The sequence below is a fragment of the Oreochromis aureus genome, linkage group 22 (assembly GCF_013358895.1).
Source record: "Oreochromis aureus strain Israel breed Guangdong linkage group 22, ZZ_aureus, whole genome shotgun sequence".
NCBI lineage: Eukaryota > Metazoa > Chordata > Actinopteri > Cichliformes > Cichlidae > Oreochromis > Oreochromis aureus.
Genome location: NC_052962.1, coordinates 24601948 through 24624606, shown reverse-complemented (window position 1 = coordinate 24624606; position 22659 = coordinate 24601948). Strand labels below are relative to the sequence as shown.

The window sequence follows — 22659 nt, the reverse complement described above, 5'->3', positions numbered from 1 at the left end:
CTTGTACAGTGTTCTTAGGTTTGAAAGCCTCGCTTTTAGTTCTCCAAACAGACCTCGTTACTGTGGCCAAATTACTGAATCTTTGTGTCGTCTGACCATAAAACTTTTCTCCAGAAATCATTTGGCTTGTCCAAGTGCGCAGCTGCAAATTTCAGTCAAGCTTCAAGGTGTTGATTTTGTAGCAGGGGCTTTATTCTTGGTCTGCATCCTCTTATTATGGAGGCGATGTAAAACCTGCTTCACTGTCACAGTTTCAGCAGTTTCCCCTTCATGGCAGGCTTGAGCCTTGGTGGTTCATGGGTTGCGCCTGAACATCCCAACCAATTTCATTTGAAGGCGACAGTTTTGGTCTTCACAAAGACTTTTGCAAAGTTGCGACACATCCAGATAACTTGTGTTTAAACTGATCACCTTTGAATCTGCAGTGTAGAAATGGGTCTAATAGCTCCAACCTGTTAAAATCTACAGTTCTCAGATCTTCACTGAGTTCCTTGGACTTTACCATTGTCCTTAGTATTGGTCAGTCCAAGGAGTGCTGTCAAACAAATCATTGCAAGCCCAAAATCACAATGACTACCATGCCTACGATGACTGTATGTAAACTTAGGACTGTCTTAAGCATCTCAGAAGCAGAGCATGTAGTCTGCTTTTTGTGTTTTATTTGGAAAATTGGATTCTTTTTGTTGTTCCTGTGCAATCCAGAGCTGGAAGCTGCTCATGGATCCGTTCTGCAATACACTTTGGCACATCTGTCAGAATCAGGCATTATCTTGAGTGGTTTTAGTTCAGCTCCTTTTTATTGTCTTAGACCAGCGGTCCCCAACCCCCGGGCCGAGTCATTTGGTACCGGGCCACGAGAGTTGAGACTCGGGTGTGAAATGTATGGTTTTCAGGGTTTTTATCGGTTTTAGTGTTATTTTGTTATCGTTTTTTTCGTTAACTCGGTTTTCCTGGGTCTTTTCACGTGTGTTATGAATAAATCTTCTTTTTTTCAGTACCGGTACTAGTTTTATTTTGTTGTATCTATCCGCGACACCTTAAAGGCCGGTCCGTGAAAATATTGTCGGGCACAAACCGGTCCGTGGTGCAAAAAAGGTTGGGGACCGCTGTCTTAGACTATATTAGAATGGCTTTGCATGATTAACGATTCAAAAACCTGTTATGCTGTTGTGTGCATGTTTGATGTAAGTGTAAAGTTTTTAAAGGGTGTCTAATGTCTGTGTATCTGCTGTTTAAGTCTCCAGGCTGCCTTCTGTGTTTCATAAGTGAAAAATGCTCAGTCAGCGACGGGCACATAGTTGGCTTAGTGAAAACATCCACATACGAAGCCCACGCATTTAATTACTTTGACAGCTGATTGTGTTTTCAGACAAAGAAGGATGGTGTGCAGGCAAATCAGCTGTGCTGGCATTCCTCACCTGATTTAAACTTCTTGGAAAATGGCGTTCTCTCTCTTGGATTACTCAAACAATTTATTCTCACAATGAGCTTAAAAAAAAACAAACATTCTTGTAGCTGCTCTCATCACATCCTGGAGGACTGACTTTAAGGGCTCCGTCTCTTTCTCCCCGTAGGAGTCCTTTATCTCCTCGAGCACGACGAGGAGTACGTCTTCACATTGCCCTGTGCCTACGCCCGCTCCATCCTCACTGTGCCCTGGGTGGAGCTGGGGGGCAAAGTCTCCATCAACTGTGTCAAGAGCGGCTACTCGGCCACAGTGACCTTCCACACAAAGCCTTTCTACGGAGGGAAGGTACATCGGTGAGTGTTTTTTTCCCCCCCTCTGCGATAGCTTCTTTATACATGTGCTTCAGTTTAAGAAAGGACAGCTGGTTCTTGTTCACTTCAGGGAGGGCAGAGGAAATTAAATAATTCATCTGTGAGGTTATCAGGCTCTTACATATGACAGATTATGTCACCAGCAGTAGTAGTTCATGCATGCAGTGGATTTCACAGCTTATGTTTCTGTCTTAACGTTTCAGTATTTGTGAGTTATTTTATAAAGTGAAACATTTTAGCAGATTTAGGCAGAGAAAATACAGGAAATGTTTGCCAATAATTTGGTTTGGTCATAAAAACCATTAACTATCTGTGGCACCAGAACTTTTCTTCACCATTAGATCGTGGGCCGATTGTGGCTCAAGAGTTGGCAGTTCGTCTTGTAGTCGGAAGGTTGCCAGTTCGAGTCCCGGCTCCGACAGTCTCGGTCGTCGTGTCCTTGGGCAAGACACTTCACCCGTTGCCTACTGGTGGTGGTCAGAGGGCCTGGTGGCGCCAGTGTCCGGCAGCCTCGCCTCTGTCAGGGCAGCTGTGGCTACAATGTAGCTTGCCATCACCAGTGTGTGAATGTGTGTTTGAATGGGTGGATGACTGGATGTAGTGCAAAGCGCTTTGGGGTCCTTAGGGACTAAGTAAAGCGCTATACAAATACAGGCCATTTACCATTAAGAGAAAACAATGTTTCTACACACTGACTAGATGCTTGCATAAAGTTGATGTAATGAGCGCACTTATGGTGTCAATGTGGCATCATCAGTGTGAACCAGGAAGTTTCATATAAGAAACTTCCTGGTTCCTTTCATATAAGAACAATCCTGGAGCAGGTGGATGCTCTCCCTGAACCTGTTGTATGCAGTTTGAATGCTTCTGCCCAGTAACCAAGAGAGTTAAGATTCTGTGGTCAGAGAGGACCGTCTGTGTCTTCCTCCTGCATTGTTCTCTTTATAGGCTCTGGATGGCACTTCAGTTCACCCTGTTGGTCAACAGATGATAGGGATTGCTTGAGGGAGAGCCTATGGATCCAAGCATTGCGTGTTGCATAACTTTTTCAAGAAATTCATGTATTACTTGAACCAAATGATGTGGAGAGCTTTGCTCTTTTTGTCTCCCTGATTAAGACAAACAAATTAGTCACAACCTCCTGAAAAATGATTGGAGTAATGTGATTTAGCCACTAAGTACAGACAGGCGACCATTTAAATTTTGTGACCAGTTTTTGACAGTGGTGGTGGAGAGTGCGACCCAACACTGGTCCAAAATCTTCCACGGGCATTTAGTAGACTTGAGATCCAGTAATGGTAAATGCCGTAGCGTGTTACTTACATCGTTTTTATAATCAAACAATTCAGTGACCCCTTAGACTCCTGTGGATGGACAGAGATCACGTTTCATTCCGAGCCACCTTGAGCCCTAAGCTCAAGCTCAACCTGTTTCCTTTAATTTAGTAAAAGATGGATGTCACAGTGTAAGCACAGTATGGAAGTTAGTTTTAGTAAAACTCTGTGCTTCAATAAAGGAACTATTTCACGATTAAACTCTGATGAAACTGAATAATGACAGAACAGAGTAGGTAGTAGGCGACGATCCATGGAATCTAGATGTTGGCAGTGTTGGAGATGAAGCAGGTGGAGAATTGGATAAGGCTCTGAGCAACCAAATGAGGTGCAGATTGGGAGTCTGAAAGTCAAAATAGAAGAGCAGCACTGGGATTCAAAGCACAGGGAACAGAGTGATGATTGCAGATATGGCTTTGACAGCCCAGAGAAGACAAACAGCCCAACCACCCAGTAATGAAGGAGATCCGTGTCACATGTAGAACTTCTGCAGAAGCTTCATTAAGTGATGATTTAATTGATCTTAAGTGCATGCATATATCTTAAATATCTGCTTGCTAAAGCCTGCTTTTAACTTCCCAACAACAACAAACGGCCTCTGTCTTGCTGCCATAGGGTGACAGCAGAGGTCAAGCACAACCCGACCAACACCATCGTGTGCAAAGCACAGGGAGAGTGGAACGGCACGCTGGAGTTCACGTACAGCAGCGGGGAAACCAAAGTGATCGACACGACCAAACTTCCCGTCACCAAGAAGAAGCTGCGGCCGGTGGAGAAACAGGCGAGGACAGAATCCAGGTGAAAGGCAGCAGAGTTCAGTCAGCGCTTTGGGAGCGTTTCACTGTGATTTGCCCTCTGACACGGTTTTCAATGTGTTTTGGCTTATAGGCGGTTGTGGCAAAACGTCACCAAGTCGCTGAAGGAAGGGAACATCGACGAGGCCACGGAGCACAAACACAGACTGGAGGAGTGTCAGAGAGGGGAGGAGAGGCAGAGAGCAGCTGATAACAAACCCTGGACGCCCAAATACTTCACTAAAGAGGTACTGCAAGAGCAATAAGATTCAGTCTGAACTTTACTTTGTAAACATTCCCATTTCAAAGTATATCCCACTGCATGGCATAATACTGTATTTAATACACAGTGCGCTTCATTTACTGTGAAATCTGAGTGAAAATCTTTGCATTATTTAGTCGCCCTGACAAGCAAAAGAATTTTGAGCCTTGCTGACTGTTTCAGAAGTAAGCTTTATTTTTAACTTGAGGTAACGCCTCTCCCCTTTTCCTCATTAGTGGCACACACAGCGCTTGTAACTGTGTGATTATACTGTGTGCTGTTTTTGTGGTGATACATTTTTTGGTCACAACAAACTAAATGTTAGGTTTAGTTCTTGCTTCTGCAGTAGCAACCGACTACAAGAGAACTTTCTGCAAAGTCGTGCTGCTTTAATCACCTTTGCTTCCTTTATATTGCTGTCTACTTTACATAAATGGACTGGTTCTTATGTAAAGCACCTTATACACTATGACTCAGGCACACAAGCACTTTTTTTTTCTAAGTGTTTTCCATCTAACATTCATGCACATTCACACTCCAATAAACGCATCAGAAGCAACTCTGGGTTCAGTATCTTGCACAAGAATACTTTAGCATTCATACTGGAAGACATGACCTGCTCTACCTCCTGAGCCACAGCCAGGAGGCTCAGGAGAGACTAGTAGAGAGACTAGTACAGGTGTATGTCAAAAAAAATTAGAATAATCTGATTAAGTTCATCTTTTTTGCTTTTTACTTCCAAAAGATACATTTTGTTCCATATGAAGTGAAACATCCTTTGTTTACAAAAAAGGATAAATTCCTTTTATATATAATTGACTGATTATTTCTTACAGCACATGAAACACAGGATTAGTATCTTAGATTATGAGAATTTTCAAGTTTGAATACATTGCAGTACAAACTGTACAAATACCGTGCATCTCTCAGAGATGAGGATCCATATTTTCAGATGAAAGTCAATTTTGCTTTTAATTGGAAATCAAAGTCATGGAGTCTGGGGGAAGGCACCAAATCCAAGCTCCAGAGTGACGTTTCTGCAGTTGTCATGTGATCTGCTGGTGTTGGCTGTGGTTGGTTCGCTCTGTTTTTACCAAGTCCAGAATCAACACAGAGATTTTAGAACACTTTGTGCTTCCATCATCGGCCGGCTAGCTTTATCAAGAACTATCAAGACTACAGATGCTAAAAGAGCAACATGGACTTCAGCTTTGCGCACTGCAGAGGTGTTACTGATCACTTCCACCCACACTGATGCAGTAATTTGTGGTAAAGGAGCCCATGGGCCAAGTAATGGGTGTATAAATAAGCATACTTTTCAAAAGTTGGACTTTACTGCTTTATGAATCCTATTTTGATTGCTTTTAGGAAATAATGTAATAATCTAAGATGCTGGATTTCTGATTTTCATGTGCTATAAAGCATAAAAAGCTTTTATACAATATTGCAAGTTTTTAAAGATGCACTGGGTGGGATTTAAATGGGCTTTACTTTGTAAATTTTGGTAATTTGATCCAGTTTTGAGCTTTTTTATTTTCTTAAAAGGCTTTTTCTCCCTCACCTGTGCAGGGGGACGGTTGGAGCTATAATAACCCGCTGTGGAAGTCAACCTGACATCAAAAACGCTCCTTTCTAACGGACTATAACAACTCCAGCTCCCCACGCTGAGGAGGACGGGGGAGGGGTTCAAACGAGGGGAGCGGCGTCCCCCGTGGACCTTCAGACCCCACCGAGTGACACTACGGCGACATAAGCAGGAAACAAGCAAGGTGCCAAAGGGATCTCCACAGTTTGGGACTCCTGGGGAGAGCAGTACATTTTATATACAGTTAGTAGTATTCAAAGTAGAATATTTCTATTTTTCACCTGTCAAGGCCTTTTTTTGCACACACACAGTTTATGACGCCTGCCACTAGTGTCCCACTTTGTATTTTTCTTTTTAATGATCAGCGCGTTTTTCTCAGAAATCATCAGTGTTTGTTCCAGGTTTCATGCCATGTTAGAGTGGATCACATCTCCTGTAACACATAATACTGTAGTTCCCAGATCAGTTTGTTTATAACGCACTTTTAACATAGAAGTAAATCTACTATTTTGTATCGATGGCTTTTACCAATCAGGTTGGGTCTCTCAGAGCTTTAGAAGAATTAAGGAAACCTAAGCAGATTTAAAACTATTTAAAATCAAATGTACTACATTAGATGATTTAGTATATATTAATATACAATATATTACAGCAAGCTACTAGAAAGTGAAGGTCCTGATTGTTTGTGTCTGCACTATGAATGTATCTTGGCACATTTTAATTGTACAGTATGCTTTCCCATCTTGTACTGATGGCTACTACACATGCTTACTACAGTATGTTGCTCTATCACCTCTGCCTAACAGATGAGCTCCATTACTACCTCTCGTTTCGCCATCACACGCTTTTTCTTCCAGAAGAAAACACCGGTTTGTTTGTATTGTAGCCAAGAGCTCCTCTAATTGGTGTTGTATCTGCGCCCCTCAGATGACACGTCCATAATTAGGGAGCCCCTGTACACCCCGTCTGTGCCTCCTGAAGTTATTACTTCTCCTTAGTTTTAGCTGTGGTGAGGATTATGGATGAGGCAGCTTGCAGGAACATACAGCCATGTTATCACATTTTGGGGGTGGCGGTGGGGGAAAGAGGCTGCCTCTGTGAAGATGAAGGTCTGCCAGAATAACAATCACTGGGAAACTGCAGGAAGAGGTTCATACCACTGTGTACTCGCGTTTTTATGTCTACATTTGACGAGATATGTGACGATTATTCAGACTGATCGGCTTTTCTACAATAAAGTAAAACGGTTTTAAATGAAAACTTTGTTTATTTTTTTGTCATAAAAGAAGAAAACCGCACAAGGCCACCTTAAGTTTTTAACGTATGACAGTATTTGTATGCGGATGAAGTTACCCACCTCATGATGATGATGCTCTGCATTATATGTGTGTAAAAAACAAACCTGTCAGCCATTTAGACCACTGTTGGAGCTTGTTTTACACAAACACTGACTCTGGCCTTACATGAATCCAACAAGCAATTATTAAACATGTTTTCTTTAATGAAATCTGGTAACATCTGGGCTCGGGGAAAACTCGTGCATATAGCATGTTAACTGTCACAGGTGGCTAACCTGTTTTTTTTCCCCCTAGCCATGCTAATACAACTTCAGTTCAATTTTATTTATATAGCAGTCACAGCTGCATCACAGAGCTTTATACTGCAAGGTAAAAGCCATGCAGCAGGGGTGTCAAACATGAGGCCCGGGGTTCAGAATCGCCCTGACAAAGATTCCAATCTGGCCAAAATATGAAGGAGGGCATACATTTTTAGACTTTTAACAGTATTTTTTTAAATTAATTTCACAGTTTTTCCTGATGATTAACACCTCCCTCACAGCCAGTCATACTATATTTATTACTTAACTATTTAGTAAAGAATAAAATGGCAGAAAAGTTCATCTTTTTCACTGTCGACTATATTTTGATTTTACTAAATTTATCATGTAGAAAAACTGTGCTGTTGAAATGGCCTGTATAGCGCTTTACTAGTCCCTAAAGACCCCAAAGCATTTTACACATCCAGTCATCCACCCATACATTCACACACTGGTGATGGATGGCAAGCTACATGTAGCTACAGCCACCCTGGGGCGCACTGACAGAGGCGAGGCTGCCGAACACTGGCGCCACCGGGCCCTCTGGCCACCACCAGTAGGCAACGAAGTGTCTTGCCCAAGGACACAACAACTGAGACTGTCCAAGCCGGGGCTTGGACCTTCTGATTACAAGGCGAACTCCCAACTTTTGAGCCACGATCGCCCCGTGAAATGGCACTTCATTATCTTGTACTAAGATGTCCCAGGGACTAAATGTGTAGTTAAACGTCTTTACACTGACACAAAGTGGAGTTTCACTTATCCGGCTAACTTAAGATCAAAGTGTGTCCCTCTTGGTAAAATGAGTTTGACATCACTGCCCTACAGTAATACAGAGAAAACCCCAACAATCATACAAACCCCTATGAGCAAGCATCCACACATGTACCACTGACTAGATGCCCATCAGCTGATTAAACAAATCCTTACACAATTAGTTTGTTAACACTAATCAGACATTTCATTAGGTACACCGGGCCAGCACCCCTCTTTTTTTCTCCCTTCAGAGCTGGAGGTGAAGCAGAGATGAAGGTGCTGGAGACATATTCACATGATAGCGCCACAGTCGCTGCAGCTTTTTCAGCTGCTCGTCCAGCACATCTCGATTTTGCACAGCACACTGTGGAAGCATAGGCTGTATAAAAAAGATGGACACAGCAAACATATCACCCTGTGACTCAGCATCAGCATTCACAATATGTGTCATGTTACATAGTTTCTTTTGTTGACATGAAAGAATGCCAAAATCTCGGCTAATGCTAGCAAGCTTAGCAAATGGCATTCGTAAACTCTTCCAATGCAAAGAAACGCATACTGGCTAATTAGTGACAATTCTATAATTTCACTCACTCAGACTCAACCTAAAATCTCTTGTCTGGGCTGTACCACACAGCAGGGCCAGTAAGCAGTAACAAAAACACACCTCGGCTACTGTAGTCTCTAGAAACTATCCATAGAGGCCCAAACAGCTTTTGTACCAGGCTGTAAACATGGTGAATGGCCAGTAAAGAAAACGCAACCGTTATCACGCACGAGTTGGCTTCAAATTTTCAGCCCCAGGTGCTCCCACTTCTGTGGTCAGCTATTGCAGTGTATGCAATGTCTTCAAAAAGCCTTTTTCACAGTCTTGTCACAGTAGGGGAGAGGAAAAAACCCCATGTGTTCCCAAAAACAATTATAATTTTCATTTTCACACCTGTGTTTTTCCTGCTGTAACATGCAGTGAAAAGGCCTGAGGCATATTAGCATCATCCTCAACAGTAATTTCACCTACAAGTCTCTTACTTCAGCTGGTGAAAACTAAAATAATTTGAAATTTAAAGCTGAGCCTGAGGTGAAGTAGTGCCAGCTGTAGAAGGGAAGCCTTTTGATTTATATGGAGATGTCCTTTCTTCTGGCACCACCATGAGGCCAATTCACCGCCCGACTCATATCGCTGTAACGATGCCAAGATTCGCAGCGCTAGTGTGGCTGCAGACTTTACATCTAAGCACTGCTGCAACGCTTCTCATTACTGTCAGGACTTAAAGTGCCACCTGCTTTAATACATCATTCTTAGGCTTTGTTGCCAGGCACCCTTGCTCAAAGGAGACTCACCAAGCATTTCCTTATTTTCTGTCACATACATACTGTTGCAAATAACGGTTTCAGCAACATGTGCAAGCAAACCCTGTGAACCCAAAGCTCAGACTTCAGACTGCTCTAAAGGCTCAGTTTAAGTCTTTTTTTCCTACTCTTGGCTCTTAATGATGTCAGAGGGATCTGACATCCCCAATATGGTGATCTCAGGCACAGAAGCTCCACCCACCTGAGGTTCAAACCTTTTGTTTGCAAGGGGAAACTAATCAGAAGACTTCAAATAAATGGTGAGCTAGGGTCATTTCAGGCAGGGTGAACTTAGAGGCTGCACTAAGGCCCAGTGTGAGATTATTTTCAGCACAAAAGTAAATATATAGCGTGAAGTAGCTTCACTGGAGAAATCACGAGTTGAGATCACATTAAATAATAGGTGGCTGAAGAAAAGCTACTCATCCTCCACCAAATAAAGAGATTTCACCCCCTCCACCATCTGAGTGTTCTTTATGCGTACTGCTGCAGACTCAGAAGCAAAAGTCTTCACCCAAAGGGTAATGCTGCCATCAAGTGGTTCATTTTGCATTCACCTATGTTTAAAGTCACATTTACAGATTGTCCATGCAACGCTTTCAAAGTGAGAAGACCAGCAACGACACACACACCAGTGTTTTCTTTAAAGTGTATATTCAAAGATGGCTGAACAGAACAACAATGTAAAAATGTAAACTCTGAAGATGAGCAGACACACGTGGGAAGAGACTGCATAACAACAACAACAAAAAAAAGAAAGATGGTGTCGGGGACAGATGCCCCCGAGATTCTAAGACATGAGGAAATTCAGAGGAACCGTTCTGCTGTTCCTAATTAAAGAAACAAACAAAAACAAATGAGCACAAAAGAGGAGCACACTGTACATCACATTAAGGCTTAGTCTGAACTCTGTCCTCTGTGTAACAGAACAATGAAGTGGCATGTCGAAGGTCTGAAGCCTCAAAAGGTGACAGTTTCAGAGATCAAAGCATCTAGATACAAAAACAAAAAAACCCACCCTTATGAACAAAAGTCACTTTTTGTAAGATGTGACAAAACAAGTATATCTGCATGATGTGTTAGTCTTTTCATGTGTCACTTTTTTGATCAGGAAAAAAAATGTTACAGAAGCGTGCACACATTAGTTTTTAGACACAGAGTCTAAGAACCCAAACACACAGAGAACAGTGCAATGCCCATAGAATAAGACAGGCTACCACTCAGAGCTGTGTCCCAGCTGCATACTGCATACTCCAGCTACAACTACTAGGATAGAAATATTTAATATTATAAGTCTTTTTTTTAAAGATAATTATCAGGTTTTTTTTCTGAAATATGATCAATATCAGTATCAGGAACCAACTCACCAGTTCTACACGTGATGTGGGGTACAGAATAAAAAACAACTGTATTACAAGTGGATTATTCCAAAGTAATTCCAAACTCCTTTTGTTATCAATTACAGACCTAATCTCAGCACCTGGAAAATTAAAACACCTTTTTCTGAACATTTAACTAAATTTAACTGATAGCCTGTGGGTTTCCTTTTAGTCTAACCTATTTTATATTCAAATGCATGCAGCCCTTTTTAATACTGCATTGAACAAAATAATGAATGGATTAATGAACAGCTATAAACTTTACTGAGATATTTTTAAAGCAGTAAAGTAAAATGTCACTGTTATAGCTTTTAAAAACATCAGGAGCCTCCAAATCTCTTTAGAGACAGAAAAAATTGATTATTTTGTGGACTTCTCAATCCATCATGTTTTCCTCCTTTTCAGCCTCATGTACAAGTACAAGGCTGGATGCTCATATTAAGCACTCTGTCTCATCTTGGCTTTGTATGATGTCACTGAGAGCAGATGTCACCAATGTGGTCATCTCAGGCAACAACGTTCAGCCAATCAGAATAAAGTTGGCTTACAATCAGAGAGGCCACTAGAGTTGGTTTCAGACAGAGGATAATCTCTCTGAAGAGATTTCAGAGAAGGAGGATTATTTTGAACTGAATCATGCAAAGCTACTCTGGCAGAGTAGAAGAATAAACTCCTAAAAGACCTTAGTTTTCAGGTTTGAGGACCTCTGAGGACCTTTTTCAGGATCGAACGTTAACTGGGAAATTGATTATTTCAACCGCCTGGTGTACAAACAGCTGTTAGTGCAGCAGTAGTATACAGTACAGGACAGGGACACAGCTTCAGAGTACCACAGAGACATTTGTTAGTCTGTTATTCTCACTGATCCATCTGAAATTACAGGCAGAGATGGAAGTCCATTATAGTTTCTTATTCAGTTCACCTTTTCTAGATTCAGTGCCTGTATACCATGTAGCCCCCACTCCCCCCCTTCACAGTTCACCAGTCCATTTCCAGATATTGTGAAAATTTCCAGTTTTCAACACCTCAGCCTGGTTGAAGCAGCGAAGCCGCCATTCTTACACACGATGAGCTTTAACAAAAGTAGACAGCCACAAACTTAAAAATTAAAAGGAAAAATAGAAATCAGGCAATGGACGACCAGCGATGAGGCACTAGGCTTTGCTCACTTGAACTAGAGAGCTCCCCCTGCAGGAAGGGAGGCCTAATTTATTAATCACTACTTTGTACACACAGTTGCTTGTTTCCGTCTTTAAAACCCTAGCAGCAGAAATGTACAATCTATGCATTTAGGGGGGGAAAAAAAAGGGTGTGTGTAAAAATTCACATTCAAATTCATTCTGTCAGCAAAAATCTCGAGCCCCTCTGTACAAGAATTATTGCATTCACTGTTCTAAATGCTGTCAAACAAAAATCAATCGCACAAAAACTGGGAAGAGAAAAAAAAAACTAAACAAAAAACCAGAAACTGCATATTTAAAAAGTCACCACAACAATCCAATATATTATCATCCTTTTAGACAGTTTCTCTTTATATCGCATATTTACATATTAGGCCAATTTCTCTCCCCAGAGAATCTGTGGGGAAAACAGGGGTCAGGAAGCCAGGCAGAAGACAGAAAGGAGATGATGACAAAAAGGTTAATATTACAGAAGGGCTGTGCGTAGACGGTGACGTTCCCCCATACCGCATACTGTCCTACTGTACACGAGTCAGGAACAAAGTCCTCGGCTTTCACTGCTTCGCCTCCTCGCTCCCAGTAATGAGTTCACATGTGCCACGGAGCAAGGTCGATGGGTCTTTGGTGCAAATGTTCCTAGTCTTCTCTTGTTTCCCCTTCACCCGATCCCTGTACTGATAAGCAGTTAATTAACATCACAAAAATTAAATTGACGCTGAACCCAGTAAAGCAGCCCTATGCCTCGCCACACATTCAAGTACAAAGTAATTAAAAAAAGAATTGAAAAGAAAAAAAAACAGTAGAAGAAAAAGCAAGACAAACGTCCTCAGGATAAAAAAAAAACAAAAACCCCAAAAAACGGACGACAAGTCTGGAGCTAGCCAGATATGACACTTCCTCGACACACGAGGGCGCTCTAGAGACAAGCGCTCGAGACCAAGTGCCAGATAAAACAGCACCTGTGTTCTTCATCATTGGTGTTTAGAGGTTTCTTCACGTTTGTTTTCCTACAGTTCACGATTCGGCGCCGTTATTTCTTTTGGAGTTTCTTGCCCTTCTTCATGGCAAGCTTGTTCTTGATGTGCCCTCGCTTCCTCTTGGCGGTCTGGTAAGAGAAATGAGAGGTCGAAATAAAAAGAAAGCATTCTGTAAATATTATAATTAGTAGGATTTAAATGACTTTTTTTAAGCAAGTTTTTGTACATGCAAAGAATAAATAAATAAAAGACTGAATGAACACACGCTCTATGCCGTTACCTTTTTGGAGGTGTACTTCTGCTTGGGCACGACACTACGGAGCTTGTGGTCGAGCGGCTCTCTGTTTTCCAGGTCCTTCACCTTGTAGATCCTGACCAGCCAGTGCTCTGAAGTGAACGCCTCCTCCAGGTACTTGAACTTAATATCCTTGTTGCCGATCTCGACGTTACGTGTCCGGTCAAAGCCAGGCGGCGTCCTAAAATCCAGCTGAGAGACGAGCAGGTTTAGTTATCTGATTTTCTGGCAGCTATCAGTTAATGGAACGATATGAAACTGTGCAGTACAATTGTTTGTCTTCTTATAGAGGAAGGTGGGAAGAGGTACACTGGAGAGGCAACAAGACAACCCCAAATTCCTTCCTGACTGATTTTTCTGTAGTTCTTGTCACTCTACTAGATACACAAGTAGACCACAGCAGATTCACCAAGTGTAGAGGAGATATCAGGAGACAGGCCAACACATGAGGAGAGCTGCCCATAAAGGGGCATCGACCAAAGAAGCAGGATGTGTATCTGCTCCTTCATGTGCGGAGGAACAGAAGCACTCCCAGAACCCAACAAATCGACCTCCAGCGTGCCATTGATGTGCATATTTCTGATGAAGCTGTGAGATACATGCGCTAGGGTGGCATAAGGGCCTGATGTCCTTTAGTGGGTCCTGTAATCACAGACAGTGCAGCTCAACTGGCATTCAGAGAATACCACAGCTGGCAGGTCCACCACTGGTGATCTAGTCTCTCCGCAGATAATTGTTGCAGGCAACAATGGCAAGTGCCAACTGAGCTGCTTGGTGCCGGTCAGTTAGAAGCATGCACATGAACAGCCCACTAGAGATGATTGTGTAGGGATCGTTTAGCATTCCTCTAGTTCCTTCTTGCACAGAGGTGCAGATGTAGGTCCTGCTTGGGTGAAGGCTTTTTTCAGCTCTGCTCACCTCTCCTCATCTCCACCGCACTCTTGAGACTGTGCTGGGAGGCACAGTGAACCTTCTTGTGACAGCACATGTGAACGCGACATCTTAAAGGAATGTGACTACTTGACCAGGTACCACCTCCTACTATCAGAGGTGACAAGAAAAGAAAACGTAGTCAGGTGGGACAATGAGAGATCAGGAGTTGTGCCACCACCTGCAAAACCATTTCGTTTTCTGAGGGGGTCGTCTTGTTGTTGCCTCTTCAGTTCACCTGTTGTCACTTTCATCTGGATCGAAGCAGCTGAGAAGCAGAAACCAGCTGAGAGGACAAACTGAAATCCTTCAAGTTGAACTGAATTTATGTTACGGAAATATAAATGACGTCAAACAAACACATGATAACAAAGACATGATAGAAGCTGCCATCCCAGCTCCTAAAGAGCCAATCACCAATAAAATAAAAATTAATACATTAGCCAATCATATTGCTGCAAGGACTGTCGTTATAATAGTTTTAGATTTTTAATGTTTTTTTTAAATTATTTTATTTGTTTCCATTCCAGTTTACAGACTGGGATTGTTCATTTTAGTTTCATTTTATCTTTCGAGGCACGTTTACCTTTCATTTTTATTAGTTTGGAGAAAACACGTTTTTAGGATTTTATTATTCATTTAGCATTTTCCAGGGGCAAAATGTATGAAGTTCAGATTAGACATCACAATATAAACAAACCTTTGAAGGCTGCTGACTCTCAACAGTGCAGACCCAGCAGTCTTAAACAGCGGCACCCAAGGCTCCTCAGGCTACTGGCATTAATAAGTGTGATGTTTCTTTATCATTTGATGTACACGATCACTTCCGCCTCATATTTTGTCCTGCATTTAACTGTGTTTGAACACTTTAATAACCTGTGGGATGTGCACTGTGCTGGCAGACTGACTTTGTGTTACTGCAGTACAGATGTGCCAGAGTCTACCTTTTTACTTTCTCCTGGCTTATTCTTGCTATAATGTAAATCAGCATGGCATTTATTCAGTGGTCTGGTGGGATGAGTAGTGATCACTGATCACTCAGGATTGAAGCTGTAACAAGGTGTACAAACTGAGCATGTGTAATAGAAATACACCTTAAGAGATTTAAAGCTTACTTTGGATCAAAGCCAGAAAAACTGTTAAGGCATATAAGCGGATTTTTACTTCCTGGTGATTTCAAGTTACCGTTAAGGCACTTACACTATACAATTACATAGAGGCTTTAAAACAACTACCCAGCGGCGGTGCCAAGTTAGATGCAGCGGCAAGGCTCGCTTCCAGAGAAACTTTGGTTGAATTATCTACAAGCTGCTTAATTACTAAAACCCACTCCTCCCCATCACTGGTATTCTGTTACTTCGAGACAGAAGCAGGCTGGCAGTGTCCACTGAATAGCCATGAATAGCATCAGTGTTCTCATCTTACTCTTTCTGCAAGTGAATTTCCCAAAATGTCAACTAGTTTCCTAAAATAAAAGTGAAACGGAAGGCAGGAGCCTCTCCTCCCACAACTACAGCATCACCTTTGATCCGTCTCAGCACAAAGCAGCTCTACAGATTCAAACTAAATTAGGTCTGAACAGAAAAAGACAAGAGCAAACATTTTAAACTCGATTATGAAAGAAACAGTGAGTTTGATTACACTTTGCGGCGCCTTTACGCGCAATCCCATCTCACTTTGCATGAGCGGCATAAAACCTCTCGTCCCTGTTATTCTGCTCTAAAAAGGCCCTTGATTGGGCCCTCATCCTCCTTACTCTGCAACTGTTACTGTTTACCTCTAAAATACATCAACTCCATTCTCAAAGTAAAAGCCTCCATCTACGTTCCCACCATTGTTTTTTTCTTCTTCCTTTTTCTCCAATTTCCTCCCTTTGTGTTCTAACCTGTAATTTTTCCTCAGGCTGCTCCACAGGACAAAGACTTTAAAATAATAGAATATCAGCAGCAACAAGATCTTAGCCTCTTAATGTGCTTTTATTAGTGCGGTGTAACCTGTCATTTTAATATAAAAGGAAATAAATGAGTTCGTTTGGGGGCTTCAAAGTAACCAGTCCATGGGTTGATTCTTTTCATCATGAGCTATATTCTGTTCTGTATTATGCATTCTCAGCATTACAGTTTAATCTTGGTTCATGACTACAAAGTGCATTCTCGACAATCATGAATGGCTGCCTCCGCTCTGCTCATCGCCTTCTTCCTCGTGTTCTCCAAGCCTCAGTTTACACTTGTCACATCTTGTTTTCATAACTGGAATCTGCTCCGGCTATTCTAAAACTTTTCTGTCTTTGGGATCTCTCCATCCTGTCCTCCTCCTACTCCTTCTGTGCCTTGGTTTCTCCCTGCCCTTAACCCAGAAACAGCGCTTTAAGCTACGCAGAGCTTTGGCTGTCTGTCCGCAGATGGCGGAAGCGTCGATTGTACGGTAGGGATGTGAGCACCTGGCATGAAGGATCCCTCTCATCTCTCTTCTGCTACCTGCCAGAAGTAGCCGTGGTGCATTTCAAAGCTTCTGCCAATCCTTCATATTTCCTCTCGCAGCCTCTCGTTCCCCTCCGACAACCCCTCTACAAACTTCAGGAGCTCCCTAAGGCGCCTCCTTAAAGACCCGTTCCACCCGTCTGTCAGCCTTTTACTGTAAGCGAGACGTTTTTACACGCTTGGCAGAGGTAGCTGCTCGTTACTGCCTGATAAAGCTTCATGTTGCATAAAATACAACACGTTTTTCCTTGGTGGTGGCAGCTGCTCATCATTTCATCCATTTGTAAGTGTGAAGTGGATCATAACTCCAGAAAGATTCAGTGGAGGGTTTCTCTTCAGTCCTGAAAAGTCCTCACATACACGAAACTAATTCTAAGAAACAAGCAAAGTTTCTGATGATGTAATCAGAACTTCTCCTCTTACCTGCATTTCACCAAAGCGATAGTAAGACATCTTGTACATGAGGCAGTTGAGCAGAGTTGGTGAACCCGCCTTATCCACTCTGAACTCTCCCTGAGGAGTGAAGTAGTCGCTCTCCTAAAGAAGACACAGAGGAGGGCCCAGAAAAATCACCAGATGGAAAAAAGTACGTCGCATCAGGAGTAGAAAGTTCACACTAGATGGATGCAGTGGTGAGAGGACGCATTTGAATGACAGCAAAGGGGGAAAAAAACGTCTTAAATAGCTCAAGTAATCAATTGGTCATCATTTTAAAAGGACTCATCTCAGTGCACGATTCAAAGCTCTAACACACAACTCTATAACTGCGGAATTAATGTATTTTTGTCACCATTAGTCTAAATTTTCTACCAAACTAGCCACAGTCACACAAAATCAATGCCTAACCGCAAGTATGTGTACACAGCTTATACACTACTTTGTGCACTTTGTCATTAAACAGGAACCAGGTAATATTCAGCATGTTTCTTCCTTGAAGCCATTCGTACAATTAGCACAGCCTTATTGAATTAAATTGAGTAGGAAGAATATAAGAAATGCCTCTAAACTGGAAAATTCCAGCCTTCATCAAAGTTAAATTGCTGCTTAATTGGTTTCAGTAGGTAGATTGTTCTGGTATAGTGGTCTGCACGTTTCACATAGTTGCTGGTTTAATTCCAGCTGAAGACCCAAATCCCTTTTGGGGTTGTGTCAAGAAAACTGTTGCTGCCTGCTGTGGTGACCATTTATGATCACACAGAGCTCTAAAGTAGCTTTCTGTTACGTTACTTGGGTTTCAGTGGGACGGGCTCGCTGTATTCCCTGACTGGTCCCTGGAGATCGTGTTAGCTGCTGTCAAAGACAGTCCTCCTTTTGATTGCTTTGGTATGTAGCAGACTGCCGTGGTCACCCACAGTTTGAATTGAAGGCACCAACTGGTCTGCAAACACTTGCAGAGAGGTAGTGAAACTAGAAATTGTTTGCGCTCAAAATAAAAACTGCAATTGATACACGCTGGTTGCAGCAGAAAGGCGACCAAACCAAGGTGGTTTTCAATGTAGAACCTTCTTTGCGACCAATTTGACATAGTGCCTGCCAGCAACTGCTCACAAACTGACTGTGCAATACACAATTTTTTTGTTTCGCCCTGTGGTTGTCGACCACCAGCCTGTGTGACTGAAGCCTGGAAACTGGCACCTCCACAGTCCGCTATCTGATTTTCTGCTGATTTGCAATGCAGCAGTATTGATGACACACAATAGCGCCACTGTCCTTGAAACTCATGTTTACTCGTCTTTCTTTGTATAAATTCAGTGTGAATACAAACTGGATCAGAGTTACAGGGGTAACAAAATGGAATTCATTCTTTGGTTTCAACTAAATTAGCCAAACAACCGTGAAAGTCGGGAAGCAACAACAGCAAAGTACAAAATGCTAAAAAATGAAATCCTGACCATATAAGTTCACAAGAAAAATGCTTTATTATAACAGCAGGACTATGGCTCAGGAACAGGCAGAGTGTGGTGTCCACCAATCAAAAGGCCTGTGATTCAGTCGGCACTTCCTCCAGTCAGCATGCTCTGCCACAAGACACTAAATGCCAAATATGTATATCCATGATGCAAAAGAACAAATTTGTTGCATTCATTAAAGTGGATCTATTATCATTTTCCTTATTTTCTATTATAAATTCATTTTTTTCATGATATTATCTGCAATAAATCTGTATATTTGCAGATCATTCCTGACAGTCAGGTGTTTTAGGGCTGATCTAAACATCTTTCCAGTTTCTACTCTCGTCTCCTCATGATGTCAGTGAGAGCGGATATCCTTAATCTGTTCATCTCACACACACAGCTCTAACCCTGCTAACCTGCTGTTTACGAGGGGCACCCAATTCCAAGATAAATGACTAAAAGAGAGGCTGGCGCTGAAGTAAGAGGAGTTAAAGCTCATTTCAGGTAGTGGATGAAATGATAGATGGCACCAAGGCCCAGTGCAAGCGCTATGAAACACACACAGCCGCACTTATTCAAGAACAAAAATGTGGCGATGGAAATGAGCACAGTAAGTCTCCCTTAACAAAGAGCACTCTGGAAGTGTGTATAAATGGGTAAAATCTGGTTTGCAGTCTGAGACTCTATTAGCAGTCAAAGAACAGAAAAGCCCTACACGTACGCTAGTCCATTTTCTGCTTCGATAACAAAAAGCAGCTGTTATGAAAGTCATGAATAACGGACCTTGTGAGTGAATCTCAGGGTTTCCTGTCTGAGGTCTTGTTTTTGAACAATGGAATGAGTAATTTTTGCTTTTGTTCAGGTGAGAAGGGTTTGAAACAGCACCTTGACTTTTGTAAGAGGAAACATTGATTTTACTGCTGTGTAAGTCCTGCTCCATTCCTTCTCAGAGAAAACTCGAGCTCTATTTACAGGCGCTGCTGCTGTGTTACACTCACCCTGATGTCCTTGGGGTGCTCACCCTCGGCAATCCTCACCATCCACAGGAACTTGTTAATATCGTCGCCTGAGTAACCAATTACACCTCCAAAGATGATCAGCACATAGTCCACGTCCAGGGACCTCATGATCTGGTAGGCTGCACTCTCATTGGAAGACATGGCCTTTCCCACCTAGAAAGAAAGTGATGGAGATTGAGAAGTTATCCTTTAACTGAGCTTTCCCCGTTTCACAAGAGACGACGCTTCGGCAGAGCGGCGGGACAAAGGAGAGCTGTTAAACGGAGATCCGTGATGCATGATACTCTGATGGCGTTTCCCGTGGACAGATGCCGACGAGACAACAGGCATTCGGTAGGAAGTGAGAGCGAAGAAAGCTAGAGGGGCTTTAAGTAAAAGGCAAAAACATTTGTCTACATTTGGCAGCAGAGAGGAAAAAAGAATAAATCAAACCTACAGAATCTGACAGCAATTAACTGAAATCTCCCCACAGTGTAAATTCAATAGGAAAAAGTTTAAGCAAACAAGATTATCTGGCTTGTTGGAAGCGGCCGTTTTATACAATATGGCAATTACATTTAAAAACAAATAAATAAATAAGTGAAGAGCTTGCTAATCATCCAGCGGCTGCGAGAGGAAACCATTTATTTCTCTGCATACGCTTCCATCCACGAGCAAAACGGGGAAGAAGACAGATGAAGACAAGAAAGACGATAACAGAAAAGCCCTTACCAGCGCTATGTGACTGTTGTTCCAAGTGTTATTGTCCACTAAAGTGGTCCTGTTAGCCATGCCCGCTATCTGATAACCGTAGTCCCACCAGGACATGACACGTGCATGCTCATCAGTATTCTGTCTTAACCAGTAGTAAGCCTCCCTGAAGTCATCCAGGATGTTACGTGTCCTAACAAGGGGAAAAAAAAAAAGAAAAAATAAGGTTGACAGGTAACCGCGTTGGTTGGCAGGCATATAGCTGAGGAAGCCATTAATATTTCAGTTAGGACTTTAAATCAGAAGGGCAACAACAGCTGAAAATAGAGCATCCATTTATAATGAACTGAGGGTTTAAAAAAAACAAAACAACACCTTGCACTTTAAATGTTCACGTCCTAAATTTACCTTGCGCACAGGGAGCAGACACGAAGCCAGGGAACCAATTAGCTCTAGGTATGGTAATCATATTATGTCTGTGTCTGTGTGCGTGGGCGTATACGTGCAAGAAAAAAAGAGCAGAGTGACAGACACGCTGCTCCCAGCAGCATAGCTAAACCACTGTCTGAGAACTACTGTAGTACCATTAATATATGCATGAGAACTTGCATCTACCACTTAGTCTCGGTCTCCAATATTTCCTCCTCAATGCTTTAAAAGAATAATTATGCCTGTAAAGAGTCTGAGAGAGAATAATACATCAGCTTTTTGTAACCTAAGAGATGCTTACTGTGACCTAGAAGATTAAAAGTTAATCAGGTACGGCCTCACATATCAATATTTCTCCAATCCCCTTGTGAAATATGCTCGCTCTCTTGCTGCACCGCACATACGTGCTAATTTGCATGCAAGGTGGAGGAGCCCATCCTTCTTCACTATGAAGCATCATGGGAGGCATTGCTCTGCTCTTTGCAGTTGCTTTACATCCATGTACACAGCGCTCTCACCCGTCATGGTTGTATGAGGCGAGCACCACGCTGGGGCTGGAGTAGGCGTTGCTGGTGACCCACGTGCAGTGGACGGCGAACATCATGAGCAGCATCAACATGAGCATGGTGACTATGGACTTGATATTTGGACCCAAACCCTCCTCTGCTTTCTCCTGCTCCGACACGTGTTTGCGCACCTTGCCAGCCTGCAGGGGGAGACAAAACACCATCAGGAGGGGAGGCAAACGAGTCTGAAGCGTTCCAGAAATCTGAATTATTGAGTGTGATAAATTATTGAATGAACTAATAAGAGAAGTATTTTAGAGTATCCTCAGCTTTTTTTCCTCACTGTGTGAAGACATATCAGTGAGAAATGTGAGAAAATCCCTGTGATGAGGAGCAAGAAAACTGAAGTAAAAAAAATAAGCACCAGAGATGATCTGTACCAAATTAACACCTTCAGTTGCTTCCTCTCACACCCAAACTGCATGCTGAAACCCAACAAACAGGGACAGCATGAATGATAGACATGAAAATTAACTTTTGAACCCATCACTGCAGGAAAAGTGGGATTTCTGTTGCTGTAAATTGCAGTGGGCGCGCGGGGATCTAAAAGTGGTGCTGAAAATTTCCAGGAGATGTCAGAAATTGAAGTCCAATTTCAATTTCTGGCAGCTTACACCCCCCTTTATAACTTGTAAGTAGTGAAGCTTTGGGCAAATTCTAAACAGAACAACAGGGGGTCAGCCACTGCACCAGAAGTTGAATCTATTTTAAGCTCTTCCCTGGTTTCTTCTGTTGGTGCCTTGTGTCAGCGAGCGGTCATAATGTGATGTGATATGTATGTAATTTGTTCACAGGTTTGTCTTGTAAATGAGACCGTGATCTTAATTAGACTACCTGAATAAATACATCTCAATTAAGCTGCTAACTAATTAAGTATCCACATGTAACCACGACACATTCAAAGGACAAAACTGAAACGCAAAAAGGGCTTAAACTCCAAATTTCAGATCTAAACGCGTTGACGTCATTCAATGTTCCCGAACCTGTGTGCGAACTCGGCCGACGACCTTTGATATTTGCCATTTTACCAGTATTTTTATGAAGTGTGTTGTTTGAGATAAAAAGGCATTTTAGAAACCTCTCTAGAAGAGAGAGGTGTTTTGGAGAAAGCAAAAAAAGAAAGATGGAATTACGTGGCTGTAACTGACGCATCCTCAGCCGTGACTACAGAAAAGAGTTCAACATTCAACAAAGGCGGCTAAAATTATGGCAACAGAATCAAACAGTTGCCACTGAATCACAGCTGAATCACAGTTTACCCAAACTGGTGGGGAGTGAGGAGGGAAGCTGACAAATACGCAACTGATGAATCCAAACCCCAAAAGGTGCCACGAAAGTGTGAAACACCCCACGGGTGTTCA

At 42.3% G+C, this 22659-nt stretch overlaps 2 protein-coding genes across 4 annotated transcripts in view; one reads left to right on the top strand and one right to left on the bottom strand.

The window, feature by feature from the left end:
- LOC116319444 (oxysterol-binding protein-related protein 10) overlaps positions 1-7014 on the top strand; it is a 93104-nt gene extending 86090 nt beyond the window's left edge. For all 3 annotated transcript variants that reach the window (XM_031738780.2, XM_031738779.2, XM_031738781.2), the window contains exons 10-13: positions 1575-1761; positions 3729-3911; positions 4002-4155; positions 5739-7014. In XM_031738780.2, the coding sequence (XP_031594640.1) occupies positions 1575-1761; positions 3729-3911; positions 4002-4155; positions 5739-5783 (569 nt within the window). In that variant the 3' untranslated portion in view covers positions 5784-7014. The remainder of the gene's footprint in view (positions 1-1574; positions 1762-3728; positions 3912-4001; positions 4156-5738) is intronic.
- A 3080-nt stretch (positions 7015-10094) lies between these two features.
- LOC116319414 (dolichyl-diphosphooligosaccharide--protein glycosyltransferase subunit STT3B) overlaps positions 10095-22659 on the bottom strand; it is a 99309-nt gene continuing 86744 nt past the window's right edge. The window contains exons 11-16 of the mRNA XM_031738728.2: positions 21251-21438; positions 20325-20496; positions 19593-19766; positions 17123-17236; positions 13275-13481; positions 10095-13122 (exon numbers count right to left, since the gene is read on the bottom strand). Coding sequence (XP_031594588.1) covers positions 13048-13122; positions 13275-13481; positions 17123-17236; positions 19593-19766; positions 20325-20496; positions 21251-21438 — 930 coding nt within the window. The 3' untranslated portion in view covers positions 10095-13047. The remainder of the gene's footprint in view (positions 13123-13274; positions 13482-17122; positions 17237-19592; positions 19767-20324; positions 20497-21250; positions 21439-22659) is intronic.